Consider the following 15,321-nt stretch of genomic DNA (forward strand, 5'->3'; position numbering starts at 1 on the left):
ATATCACAATAATGCAAGCATTGTAGAATGACACTAATTTTCATTTTAAACTATGCCCCCTGGTAATGTTGAGTAGAATCAATGTTCACATATAAGCTAAAAGAATGTTTATGCAGACTTAGGACACACGATTAAAAGACTCTCTATCAAAGACCAAAAATGTGAACAAATTATAAAGATCAGCAATACTTACAACAGAACAATGGGCTCATTATGAAATCAACATGATCAAGATCAGCTTCCTTTCTTCAAATTTTAAAGTGGCTTTTGAGTTTTCTGAAGCATTATTTAAAGCCTGTCTACTTCTGAGCAATAAGTGTTCTTCTAAATAACTACTGAATAATTCATCTTCTTTAATTTATTAGGTAATCCTAACTTCAGAGAGTTATCTACTAAATACAGTTATATATTTCTAAACATTAGTGATTTTGAATTAAAAGCAGTTACAAATGCATCCTTAAACATTAATTATAACTGTGTTTATGAATTAAAGCACATATCTTAAAAGACTTCCATATAGTTTTTGTTTTATTTTGTTTGTTTGTTTTTTCTCTTTTAAATGAAAAGTGATTCCTTACCTTATTTTTGAAGTAAACCTCAATTGGCAAAATGAAACCAGCATACCCAGATTCTTCAACTTTGTAGGGAGGATCCTTACACACTGAAAAAGATAAAAACATCTATTTAACAGAAAGATTTGAAAGCAAACAAAACTTGAGTAAATAATCTGCAACAACACTTCCTTGAAAACATCATTAGAAAACTGCACACGCATAGTAGGACATATTTTTTCACATATCCTACTGGCCACACTTCCTGTGACACAGACCAGAAAATGGTTGGCCTTCTGGGCTGTAAGCCTGCACTGCCAGCTCATGCTTAGTTTTTCATTCACCAACACGCCCAAGTCATTCTCATAAGGGCTGCTCTCGATCCCTTCTCCATCCAACCTGTATTCACATTTGGGATTGCCCTGACCCAGCAGCAGCACCTTGCACTTGTCCTGGAAACTTTATGAGGTTCACGTAGGCTCACCTCTCAAGCCCATCCAGCTCCACCTGGATGGCATCATCCCTTCTCTCCAGAACTTTGACCATACCACACAGCTTGGTGTCATGCACAAACTTGCTGAGGATGCACTGAATACCACTGTCCACATCACTGACAACGAAGATGTTAAACAGTACTAGTCCCAGTACCGACCCCTGAGGGATATGACTTATTATTGGTCTCTACCTGGACATTGAGCTGTTAAGCCATTGCCGTGAGAATGGAAAATTTGGAGGATTCCACCGTGAGAAATTTACATATGTAGAGGGCAAGAGATTGCCCTTCATCCATTCATAACCTAATACTAATAAAAGCCTAATTCTAATGAATTTAATTTAAATAAATACTTAAATTAGAAGTAATGGTAATAAAATAAAAATCTGTATTGTCAGGGCAGGCAGTGGGAAAGTGTGAAATAAAACATGATCACTTTACAGTACGTACTGACAACACTGAGGGTGGTTAACTGTTTCACTATGTTAAAACAGTACCGGGGTTTACCCTATAGGATTCACAAACCTTACACAGAAGGTTTTACCAGGTCCAATGTACAACATTTACCTTCAAGTTTCAGTTAAATGCAGAGGCTTTTAGTTCTATGAAATCCCCATTGAGGGATTAGCTTGAGCTCTCTGACAAATGGCAGTAGCCTGTCAAGTCAAGCTGGTGACAAAAAGCACGTCTCTAGAGAGCTTGAAACAGAAGCCTTCTCTTCCTCTTCAGCTGTATGACAACTTTTATAAAGAACTGATGTTCAGGTAACAAATACAAAGACAGGCTGACCTTGAGAAACCATCTAACTCCCGCAGCACAAACTCATACACTTCCAGTGCTGCACTGATATGCACAACTACAGTCACGTGCCATATCATCTCAGCAATACCACAGGACACTGACAGCATCTCTGCTGAAGACTCATAGAAGGATGCAATTCATACAGGAGGACTGACTTTTTCAGAAAGTTGCTCTAGCTCTTTCAGTACTGGCTGCCTGAAGGAAACTTCACACTGCCACATGGGTCATTGTTGGCTAGTACAAGTCCTCTTTTCAGAATTGCTTTCTAGCTGCTCACTGCACTGTATCAGGTGCAATTTAAACTATTCATATACATCATTTGAAGTGTGTCTTGCAATTAACTGCACAAGGCTGAAATACCAATATTACTCTTCTTTAGCAAAGTGTCATGGGTGGGCACTTAGCACCTTCTGTCATCCCAGAAAGATGACCAGGTCTATCCAAAACATCCAGAAAAATAACTGCTACCATATTCTCCACAGCACGATCAGCACATCAGCTTTCTGAGGACATGCAAGCTTGGTTAATCTCCAAGTCAATGAACACAGAAGTTTTTCCTACTACCTCACCATTCTCCTCCTGCTTTGCTAGCACTAACCTCACACAGTGACTTCAAGAATAAGGAAGACTCCAAGTCCCTGCTCACCTGCTGCAGTTGTCTATCACTACCCTACTTACTTTACGCAGTCAATGGAAAAGGAAAAGGATGATAAAAATGGAGGAAAAATAATCTCCTTTACAGAGTTGTTCTTGAACACCATACGCTTCCAGCAACAGAACTTATTTTGCTTCTCTTGGCAGGAAACAAGAGGACATGCAGTTAAAGTGGGATTTGAAAACATCTTGTAAAAAAACGTTAAGATGATAGGTCAAAACTGAGAGGTAGCTTCAGATAGACAAAGCTTTTAAGGTAGAAACTAAACATTTCAATTTAGAACCTCAAAGTAACAGTATATCACCTTATGCTGACATGTCTTCCCTTACGCAGGCTTTGTAGCATCTGAAAACATCAATTTAATAGTCCTAGTTAAACATAGTTTACTAGGAGTTTACAGTAACACATACTGACAGCTTTTCAAGGATAGAGTAGCCCTCCTGCTCCTCCTTCACACTCAGAAGATACCCTGAGGGGAAAGCCTTCCTGGTATTATTTGAATGCCATTATAGATGTAAAGACAGAAGACTGAAAGCCACTTAAAACAAGAAGATATTAAACATGAGATATTTATCCAGATGGAAAATTATCCAGATGGAAAAATAAAAAACTTTAAAAACTGTAATACATTAGCTGCTACAGATATTTCAGGCTCTATTACATAGTATGCCACAAATCACATTTCAATTTTTTTTTGAAGTCACATCAACTTCTTCCTGAGCACTTAATTGGTGCAGAAAACAGTCAGCATAAATATTTTTCTTTTTCCTCTCTCAAATCTCTCTTCCTTCAGATTTACACAGCTGTAAGCAATACTGAATAGTACCCTGTCAGAGTTTCACATTACAGTTCCAAAAATAAAGTCTGTTATACTTGCAGTCTTTGTTGAAACTTGGGCGATGGGCTACAAAACCTCTAGCACAAGGAAACTACTCTGTGTGCCTTCCCAAACCAAAAGGCGGGCTTCTGAAAAGATAGAATTCTACAGTCTTGTGGTTGAAAGCTTCCTGGAAAAAAGAATTAACTAACTGAGCAAAGATCCATGAGCATAGACTACAACTACAGTGAAGGTTGTGACAATTTTCTCACCTTTCTTGTGGATGCTGCTATTATACATACTGGCAGAAGCAGCACCTTGGTGCAGTCTGCACAAATACCCACTGATGTAAGCTCTTTTTTGTTTTGTTGAACTGTCACGCCTAGCAACCAGGGTTCCTGTAACAGCATGTGTAGGTCAACCAACAGGCAACCATCCTAGCAAAGTTTGGGGAGTGAGAAAGCGATAGGTACCAGAAGTCAGGTAACCCACAGAAGAGAGAAAAATAATAGGAGAGAAAAAAGCCACTAGGATAAATAAAACAAAAAACAAGAGCAATTTTGTCATGTTCAGACCAACAGAGTACAATCAGCAACAGAAATTAGGATGGAGTGATTCTGAAGACAGAAGAACCCAGAAACTCTAACAGGCTTCTCAAAGCGCGTTAGAAAAGCAGCCACTCTGGACCAACCAGGTAAGCAGAAAACACTGCCATGCTAGACAACCTCCTCCTCAACCAGAAGGAGGGAGGCATTTCCCCAGTGATTGCTCCACTCCTCTGAAGTGGCACCCACAAATGTATGTAAGTACCAGAGAAAACAATGGCTCTTGCATAATGCTATCACTAAGAGTTAATAATTCTTGTCAGTTTCTGCTACACACACACCACTACCCGCCACTCCTCCTTGCCACCCAGTGGAAACAGTTTACATGGTGAAAAGGCATTTCCTTCCCCTCTCCTACATACTTTGGATATGTGTTCCAACTTCAAGGTAGTCTCTGTGTTACTTAAGGCTCTATAGATTCCTACAAAAAAAGTAGTTCCTGCACTGAGAAAATAGTTCCAGAGAATATCATTGCTGTGATGCAGCAAGAAGCAGCCAGCAATAAGAGTAACTATAGTTCACTTATAACAGTGTCTCTTCTCACGAGAACTATAAGAGTCAGGCAAAGTAAAGGAAAAGCAAGAATATGTATATTTATGAAGGCCCAATGCTCTCAGGAAAAAAAAAAAAAAAAAAAAAGAAAGAAAAAAAAAAAAAGCACATTTTGTTTCCTGCGTAAGGCAAGATTTGTAACACCATGCTGTTGTTGTACCTTGGTCAGAATTCAGGATCCTCCATAAAGGAAAGCTTTAATCTTACATATTTGAAAATGCATTTGCTAAACATCAAACTCCAGCCCCCTGAGGCAATTTTAGGTGCAATTTTGAAATAAAAGTTATATAATTGTTTTGCATAGATTCCTAAGTCCATCCCATCTGATCATATTTTCATTTTACTTCCAGACAAACGTTACTACAACAAGCAGCAACGTTGGTATCTTTCAGGTTAAAGAGGAACTTTCTAACTATAGAAAAAGCAAGAACTACACCAAATTAGTATAGCAAAATAATGCATGGGAGCCCCAGCCTATGTGGAACTGAGAGACTACACAAGCTGTTAAACTTGTCCTAAGACAAGAAGCAGTTCTCAGATAGGTGAAAAGCCATTGTTCCACAATGCTAGGGAAGCACACATGTGTACATCTGTTTGAGTGCCACTGCACAGGTAGTGGCTTATAGTAACATGGAAACCTCAGGTGCTCACCTACACTGCACTGTCACTTAATTTCCCTTGATACAGGATTATTTAGACACTCAGCTACAGTACTAGCTGTATTAAAAACACTTCTAAAATAATAGGAACAGGCAGGAACACGTTGGCTATGCTGTTATGTTCACTCTGACCAGCTTTTCCACACACACATACCATTGCAGTAATCTGCAGCTGATAAAAATACTTGAAATGCTCCTCAAACAGAACATGCCTTACAGAGACCAACTGCAAATATCAACGTGCATCTTTAAATTAAAATTGCAATGACATTATTATCACTTCTGCATGATTTTATTAACAAGGATTTGTTACAAGATCTCAGGACCTGTTCTGGTAATATTGTTTGTTACACTCACTCTGCACGAACAGATGCAAGTGTACAGTTCTCATTCAATGCACTCCACAACTAAATTCTGGTAATGTCAACTTAATGAATTACCCAAGATTACAGCGTGCCAGGACAGGATTTGTAGTTCTAGATTATCTATGTCCCCTACTTGTCAGGGCAATATGCCTTCTCCACAGCTCACATAAATGGATTAATTCACTTCTCTCAGATGTTTTGCTTCTTTATTCCACAAGTGAAGCACTACGTTTTCCATGTACGCATTCCCATGTGTTGCATCAGACATGAACTGGCACCTAAAGAACACACACAAACCAAGCCACAAGGATTCATTTTTTATTAGTAGTAACCGCACTGAGGCCTGTGGAAATGACAACAACAAAATTGTGGTAATAGCCATCAGTTTTAAAAGCTTTAACAAGAGATTTGTTTGCTACTTCAGCACCAAACACTTTATTGTGTTTATTCCTTGATGAAAAATACAGACAGAGTGAGTAAAGAAAGCAGAAGTTCCTTTCATGCGGATGCTGGCAGAACAACATCAGGGACATGCAGAACTGACTGTTACAACTCACAGATATTTTGTGCACACAGCAGAATAGCCGATGTGGGTCCTTGCAGGAATAGAAGACTTCTGACAGAGAACTGGCTTGACTGTAAGTTTTTTGCACTGGTACTTTATAGATTCTTGCCTATAATTTGCTCACATCACTCACCCTTCAACGAACTTCCCTGCTAATTACCATCTTTGTTAAGGTACATCTTACTATAAAGGAATGGTATTTAAAGAAATGGTATTTATTTTCAGATGAAGGCAGACTGTAGGACCAAATCTCTCCTGACCTAAGAAGTTGTTTTTAAATATTCAGCTGTGATTTCTACAGAAGCTTTTTGACCTTGGTATCTACTACCACATCTTCCCAGATGGTGGGCTCCAGTGCTTTGACTCTATACAAAATGAGGCAAGGGAGAGTAGCTTACTCCAGGCACACCTCAGTCATTAATACCAACAAATTGCCAGGCAGGTTCAAACAGCAGCTAGCAAAAATTACTGAGTTCAGTGCAGGCTAAACAGTAGCTCACACTAGGAATAAAGTGTTCCCATTTGCTTAATATCTTATGCTGACAAGTCCTTCATGAGACATACACAACACTGAAATGAAAGTACGGGGGGATCTGAGAGAAAATTAAAACTAAGCTGTCAGCATTGTGTTTACAGTCTCATTAACTTCCCTACCCCACATACCAACCTGCCTACATCCCCACTGCTTCTACCAGTTGGATCAGATAGCACAACAAATAAAGTGAACCCTAACGAAGACATGGAGCGACATTTTCTGTATATAATATCTACATATTGACCATTGGATACTGTCATCAACTGAAATCAAACATGCAGAAAACAGGAGGAAGGAAAGCAGAAAAACTTCTGTCATGATCAAAGGCTTTCCAAATCCAAGTCTTACTGGACTTCTTAACTCAGCACTGGCCTTTAAACATGGCGGAGAGACCTGCAGAGAGGGTTTCTTAATCCCTTCAAAACCAGACTGAAAAAAGGTAAGTTTTTAAACACGGCTAAATATTAAAGTTGAATTAATGCCGAGTTAGAACTCTGTACTTTCCCCTTAATTCTGCCCCTTTGCACATGAAGGCAGCAATAAACCTTGAACGCTCAGCTGCCAGTTTCTGAAACACAGCAGAGAGCTCCCTACATCCCCCAGCTCAGGTGCAGCAACTTGCAGTTTTCCATTTACAATGCTCCCAGTAATTCAGAAGAATTTACAGGTGTTTTTATGTAATGTAATGATTCGCATCACATATATACTACCTGTCTGCATGTCCTAGGAAAAAAAAAATAGGAAAAAAAAAATAAGATAAAGCAGTAAATTCAACAGATCTAGGAAGTCCTAACTTGACTTTTTTCTGCAGCACATACTGTGTGCTCTTTAAAAATACAATCACTTTTGACAAACTGAGATGAACCAGGACACGTAAAGTGTCTTCACTATTTCAAAATACTGTGCAAGCCCATTCAACGCACAGATGCTGCAAACTGTAAAGGAGAATGGAATCTGTACTGCCAGAGGACAAGCAAGGGCTACCTTTGGAAGTTTCCTTTCATGTTAATTTAAACAGTATAACCTTATTTCCCAGTTTTGCTGAAATGGGAGACAAGTTGGGGAGGACTAAAATGGTCCTCTCACATATCAGATTCTGGACTGACACTGTCTGGTAGCAAAATCACCCACAGGACCTTGTGAAATGCCATTGTACCTGCACTGTCATGTCCCACCCCTTCCAAGACTTCCACAAGGAGGAGCACTTCTCTCAACCAACCAACCCAGCATCCACAGACATCAAAAGATACTTTGGCACCTGCAGGCTTTCTAACTTTCCAAATGGTGCAGAAGCTCCTCCTCTTGACTCATAGCACACAGAGTTACCTGGCTAGATTCTGCAATGCACATACAAGCAACAATCCATAGTCACCATAAATCTAGGTGACATTTTACATGACAATTAAAAAGAAAGTGATGTAAGTAATTCCAGTAACAAAAGCAAATGATTTTTGAATGGCTAGAAAATCTCCCAAGCTAAATGAGCAGTCTCCAACAAAAGTTAAGTGGGAGAGGAGTTCTCTTCAAAGTAGATGAAATAAGGTATTTAAAATTGAGAAACAGCGGCGATTTGGATGCAACAGCACAATCCAGTTACTGTTCATGAGAAACAAAGGAAGTGTTTGAAATAACATTAACTAGAATCTAAGAAAGATGATCATTCAATGAAGTTAGCACATCCTGATTATCTGTTGCAATAGCATTTTACACTTACGGGAACAATATCCATTATACCCCTTTATTGTCCTTTGAAGCCTGAAGACACAGCAACGTATTTTAACTTAGGTCAGCAGGAAGCCACTTATTACTAAAGTATTTCAGTATTAATTACAATAATTCTTTATTCATATTAAAAGAAGTAGATGATACTGGAAAACATTATCAATGTTGCTTCTGCCACTTCCTTGATAGCCTTCCTGATGCTGTTCAGAGCAGCTGCATATGAGATCATGAATGCTACTCCACATTTTACAGCTATTTTAGCAATTGCACAGTGGGACTAAGAAGAGAAATAAAATAGTGTTTTGGGCATGTTTTGTTAAGAGCATTCATGAGCAGATGGGAAAACATGATAAAGCACACTACCCCAATTTAACCAAAGCACTGATATATTAATATGATACGATCTTAGAATTATAGAAGGGTACAGCTAAGGCTGGAACAACTACTTATGTTGTGTTTAAATGAATGTGCCCAATTGTTCTGGCTTTCACTCATCATTACTTGTGTAAGAGACCAATACAAAGCTGTAAAACTAAAAATAACCCCTAAGTACACAGATTTCAACTCTGTGTGAAAACCCATTCTATGATGAATATGATGCAAATGTACACTCCAGGGCATAAACACAGTTTAAGAGCTGTGTATGAATGCAAGTAACGCCTATGTTGTATATGTAGGCACACAGGTAATGATCCCAACAGTTATACTATTTGGTAATCTGACATTTTGAGGGCAGAGAACAAGAGAACAGATTGCCACCTGAGACTAATGATGAGTGCATTGTAAAGAAGAATCATAGAAAAGATTTTCTTCAAAAAGAAAATTGAAGTGTTAACAACATTTCTAACTACTGTAGCACGCACACCCCTTTATTTTTCTGCCTACAGTAAATACACGATATTAATGCCTGAAAACCAGACACAGCTATATTGCTTCTGAAATACTTCAGCCCTATACACCACATAGCTAACAAACTTTCCTGCATATATATAATAGAAAAGGGAAGAGGAAGAAGTATAGATCGGACCTTAAAAGCAGGAAATCTTTAAAGTGGTACATGGTCTAATCCTGAGTAATTGATTCAGTTCTACGCCAATTCTAGCATGAAGAGAACAAACAGATTTGGAAAATCATCACCTTACAAAATGCTACATTCCTAAGACTGTATTTGTTCTACTAATATACTGGTAATCTATAAAACAGTAACAAAAATAAAGTGACAATGCTGTCCAAATATACATTTGATAGATTTTGTCTAGGGATTTCTTTAAGAAAGCAAACAGCTTTCTTCGGCATGAAAGCCATTTGTTCTGCACTCTTTCAGCTGTTTTAAAAATGTCAGGGGAAAACAAATAGACAAAACTGCATTTGCAAATAGGTCATTTTCTTTAAAAGAATACACACACAAAAGCACCTGTAAGACTATCGACTGAAACATTAGTAATGTTTTACTTGCTTATGTACTATAGATTAAAAATATTTTTCCAGTTCAACAACAAAAATTTCTTGTTGTAGACTTGCACATAAGAGGGAAACAGGCTCTAACGGCATAAGAGAGTGTGTACAGTACAGAGAGGGAGAATCTGAAAGTACAACAGCACCTGCAGAGTCCAAGTGGCTACCTGAAAGAGAAGAAAAATAAGAAGCCCCTATTTCATTGTAACATTGAAGCCAAACAATTCTAACAGACCACACTACACGGTGCAGTCAGAAAAATGGCCAAATGAGATGTGGTTGCTCAGACATTTCACAGTAAAAAAAAGTAAAATTTTCATCCCTCAAAAGAAACCAGGCATTGCTTATTTTATACGGTTTCACTAAATGAGTTAAGCTATGATTCTGAAGTTTAAATAATCCAGGGCTGACAAAAACATAAAAAAGTATTCACAATTTCAACACAGGTTATTCTGTTCCAGACTTAAACCGAATGTAACACATGGAAATAATTAATGATACTGGTTTGTACTGAACTGTTTTCACTTCTGTCAAACCAATTGAGCTATACATCTACCAAACAAAGCCTAAACAAATGAAAATGTGAATGAAGATAACAGCTTAGGAAAAAGACTTTGTAACTCTTCTTACAATTCATCCCTTAACCTTCTGAATGTGAAGTCTACTGCTCCAGCTCCAATTCTTTTCCTTTGCTAATAGCAATACATATATCTCTTGGTACTCCTTCAGAGCATTATTTCTCCATGTATTTTGTGTGACTAAACAACAGCTCAGAGAAAAGCAATTCAACATAAACACCTTGACCAAAAATTCAAGTGATGAGACCATCCATACACACAGAAAACAATCTCACACCATTGTTTCAGTCATGGCCATGACTCAACGGTGCTTCAGAGGAACAGAAGACTATGCTTTTCTTCAGTTTTGATGAAGAGAATGCCATGTTTTACTTTTCATGAAAATGGAGCAATTCAAATCTGCAAAATTATGTACTCCTGGAAGTAATTTGCTTCAGCCTAAGAAATTTTTCCCCATTTAACTAACTCCCATTTATAATTCTTTCTGTCATTACAGTACACATTGACTAGATGACAGTACTACTCAAAGCACTACTCAAAGTGGAAATCGGTGTTGCAGACACCTTCAGACACTTGCATAGTCCGCTCACAGCTTTTCTATATCAAAGCATACTCCCTCAGACTTCAATTATCCAAAACATGACTTCCCATAGTACATTTGACTGATAACTAACAGATGAAGTTATGAAGATGAACAGATAACTAGCAGATGAAGGATTTTCAAAGTTTTACGGGTTTCTTACCTTCTTTTTGTTTTGTTTGGTTGGTTTTTTAACCTAGAAATTGAATGATTGCCCCAGGAAGTTGTCTGAATAGATGATGCACCTTAGGTTATGTTCCCAATCTGATTTCCTGGTTGGAAAAAAGGCCACCCTAAGCACACTATACATGCATTCCACTATTAGATTAAGAAATAAAAAGAGAGGGAAGCACTTACAGAAATGTACCCAAATCAAAGTAAAGCTCATCAAGCTTTCTCACTCATTTCTCTGTACGTTTCTGGAAGGACAACAGTTCTCTCCATCTGTTTTAAAGGTAGCTTTCTATGTTAAAGACAGGTGATATTTGTTTTTTAAATTCAAGATGTTGTCTTTATTTAATTTATCACAGATAAGCATGTAAGAGGGCCAAACAAGAGAAGTAAGTTTGCCTGATTTTTTTCATCATCTGCTGGTCTTTTCTTTAAAAGTACCCTTCAACCTAAGCTAGAACTCACATGCTAGACAACACATTGGGCAAACTGCCTCCTAGAGCATCTTCAAAAAAAAAAAAAAAAAAAAAAGAAAAAAAATGAAAACAACAAAAACCCTTTTTCTTCTGTAAGAAGGTCACGGTGTCAAAAACGTGCCTGTCCAAGGTCTCATGCTGGGTGAGCATAAAGAAAACCTCCCAAAATACATAACCAAATATACTACAAAGAAAATGCTAACAATAATAAAGTTGTGGGCGTGGAGACTCTTAGTACACAGGAGTAGGAAAAACAGAAGTGAAACCAGTAACACATGCCATGACGAGCCCCAGAGAGCTGTGAAAGGGCTGCAAGGTTCAGAGGTGAACAATGAACTGGAGAGGGTGAGTGAGGGATGGGAATTGTTCCAACACCAAATTTCCATCCCAGTCGTCAGGAGCCGATTTCAGCTGATAGCAGAGCTTCAGTCATGTGCATCAGAAACTAAAGATGCTTTCTTGGCTGTTCACCAGGGTAATGAATGTCAACATTCAGTGCTATTTAGACACACCAAGACTACAGGAAGTAGATGGATCAGATCAGTCACACGGTTTTCAACCGTGGGAACAAATAAATAGTCTTTCTGCTATTTTAACTTATAAGACATGCACTCATCTCTCTGCTATTGGTCCTACAAGCAAAACCCGGTTAAATGTAATTAAAAAGACTAAGAAGGGCAATGAAAGGACAATGTTGAAAACATACAATGCCAAAATTCTGCTTTTAGTCACTACTACCCTCCAAAATGTATGGTAGTTACTTTATGGAGAATATTTGCATGTGTATGCAAATGGCATCAAGGTAAAATGTACTTTGGTCCACAACATCTTGATTCTCCCCCAGCTGTTTACATTCCTACTAGGATGGCACAAATGATGAAACCTCCTTTTGCTCCAGGGTAGACTTTGGAGAACGGAGGAATTAACAGCATCTTTTTCTTGTAGGAAATATTTGCTTTAATCAAGACCAAGAACAAAGACAGATAGACCCTATCTGATCCATTTTATTATTTTATTTTATTTTTTTCCAAGAATGATTTTGAGTACCACACACTGTTAAGCTTTCCCACAGGTAGAGTAAGCTTAAAGATTTCAGACACAAAAGATGAAACAATAAAAGCCAGCAAAGATGTCCACTGTACAGTTAGAGAAATGAAGTGCACACAGAAAATGTACTGCCCAGTAACACAGAATGTACATGGCAAAGTCAGTTAAAGGAGCCCAAAACTTGAACATACAATCATGATGACACTACCTACTCCTACCTGAAGGCTTCAGAACCAAGAAAAACATCAGAAGAGTTGGAGAAGAAGCATAAAGGTAATCATAACGTACTACAGAAAAAAACTTCTGTGAAGTGACAAATACAGAACACTCAAACTGGACATTTTTATTTTTTTTTTTAAATTACTAAGGCAGATATATTGACTTTTGTGATTCTTAATTAGCTACTTTCAACACATAAGTGCTATTCACTACATTTATTAATGGATGTAAGGCAGGTGGCCTACTGGAAAAAAAATCTTGTTAAAAGAAAATTAGGTTAAGATCCAATTGAGCATTATGAAGAAAACCAGGTGACTTCACGTAACTTCTTATACTGAGCACGGTAATAACAAATGAAAATCAATGTAGGGAGAAGCATATCATATACATGGTAAAAGGGCACAATTTGAAATTGTAATTCCATTTTAAGTACCTATCAGTTAGTACCATAACCTACTTATGAACATTAAAAGTCAAAGCAATCTCCATGTGAATCCGGTAAATTGGATGACTGGCTCTTACAGTTAATTATACACCTGCTTTTCTACAGTGTAACATAATTATTCTGGGTAACTGAAATTGCTGTAATACTTGTGAGGTTTTCTTTTATCTATAAGATGCTATTCAACACAAAACCTCTTGATATTTCTGTTGAACAACACCCCAAGCCTAATATATTTCTGTATTTAACATCTTCACTTCCCTTCCCCTGCAAACCTACAAAACACAGCTTATAAAAACTCTTATAGTCAAGCCTATTCCTCATCTGTGCAAATTACACATGCTTGATAAATTCAAGTGATAGAACTCCTTTGATATGCTAATGAAAACATCATAACTACTGAAATATGCAGATTTCACCTCTCTATCCTTAACGACTGCTCTTACAGTATAGAGAGGAGGTTACCACCAAACCTCCAATCTTTGTCTGCAAGCGGCTTAAGCATTTGGCAGAGACTCTGGGGGTATGGTATCACCACAATTAATTAAATGGATCATTTCCATGAAGATACAGGGGAAAAAAAGCCTTACACTTGCATATTAACCTATACTGAACATTTTCTACTCTCTCCTCTCCAACTTCCCTCCCAGAAGGCTGCACAAGAGTTCATTCTTCTACTCCAGCAAGCTATACCTTACCGCAGGAACACCCTAAGAAATAAAGCTACTACCCTTCTAGGCATTCAGATAACTTTCACCTTACCACACTGAACACTTCACAGCCACCAATCCATTTTATGCTTTGAAAACATACACAATTGTGTAGGAAATGTGATGTCAGGATGCCAAAACAATCTGTTCAATTCATCAAAATCACTTAAACCTTCATTAAGATGGCCTTATGAGGCTAGGCTTTGTTGTGTTTTGTTTGTTTTTTTTTTCCTCTCTCACTCTCTCCTCCTCTTCCAGGGCTCCCCAAATCCTTGAAATAATCATTTTTATACATAGACTGTTTTCCATATTCTTGTTCCATCAGCTTGTGGCTGCTAGTTCATGGGACACGGCCTAAACTTGATTCCAATTCTCTCCTAAAGCGGAGGTAGTAACTGAAAACATTAATCTTTAGGAATGTATCGTACAAGCTTTGCTAATACTCCTATCCTTGGGAAACAATTCATTTAATAACTTAGAGAGACAGGAGTTGCTTAGTTCTGATTTCTCAGACACTTATATTTTTTAAACTTTGATGCTTTGAACTAGGACAGGTCATTCATTTCATACTATTTGCTCAAATGAGGCAGGCACAAAGATTTTTGCTGCACATTTTCACTGAGATCTCTACAAAAGAAAAACCAATGGAGCCAGCCAGTTCAACACCCACCAAACTATAGAGAGATAGTTCAGATTAGTGTTATGACTGGGAATCTGATACCATTTTAAATTGATCTAGGTGGTATTTTATTATTTTAATTCTTCCAATCTAGAGTTTATCCACACATGAGCAACTCCATGGCATTTAGAGATACCTGCATCCCACATTTGTGCGCAGGTGTTAGCATGTGCTACTGTGCACCCAGGCTGATGTGTCAGGAAGAAAGCCCAGTAGAAAATACTAGTATCAACTTGTCTTGCCTATCCATTGCTGGCAGCACTGGTTGGTGGGGTCTATCCTCCCCTTCCCAAGGCACCAATTTCCACAAAACATGGAAAAATGTAATATCTTCAGTGCTTCCATCTCTCTTGTCAAGTTCAATTGAAACTGACTTTCATATTTTGTATTCTTATCATCTTGCAAATCCTATTCTGTTATTATATAAAATAGTTTTCCCACAGGAGCCCCTCATCTGCACCACGATGAAATTCCCAGAGGCTAGTATCTTATTCCACCTGTGGGAGTTTCTTTCACTCACATGTTTTTCCTTAGCTGAGTTGGCTGTTGCAGTAAATTAAGGAAATTGCAGAAAACATTTAGCCCCTTGGACCTTGAAGTTAAGCCACAACTAAAAATATGCCTCTGTAGAAAGGTATGTGGGC

The 15,321-nt window shown here is 38.0% G+C and overlaps 1 protein-coding gene across 1 annotated transcript in view; it reads right to left on the reverse strand.

Annotated features, from left to right (window-relative positions):
- MLLT3 (MLLT3 super elongation complex subunit) overlaps nt 1-15,321 on the reverse strand; it is a gene marked incomplete at its 3' end in the record, with an annotated part of 138,199 nt that overhangs the window by 72,005 nt on the left and 50,873 nt on the right. The window contains exon 2 of the mRNA XM_084305161.1: nt 579-661. Within this exon, the coding sequence (XP_084161287.1) occupies nt 579-661 (83 nt within the window). The remainder of the gene's footprint in view (nt 1-578; nt 662-15,321) is intronic.

This window comes from Netta rufina, assembly GCF_964035555.1.
Source record: "Netta rufina genome assembly, chromosome: Z".
Classification (NCBI taxonomy): domain Eukaryota; kingdom Metazoa; phylum Chordata; class Aves; order Anseriformes; family Anatidae; genus Netta; species Netta rufina.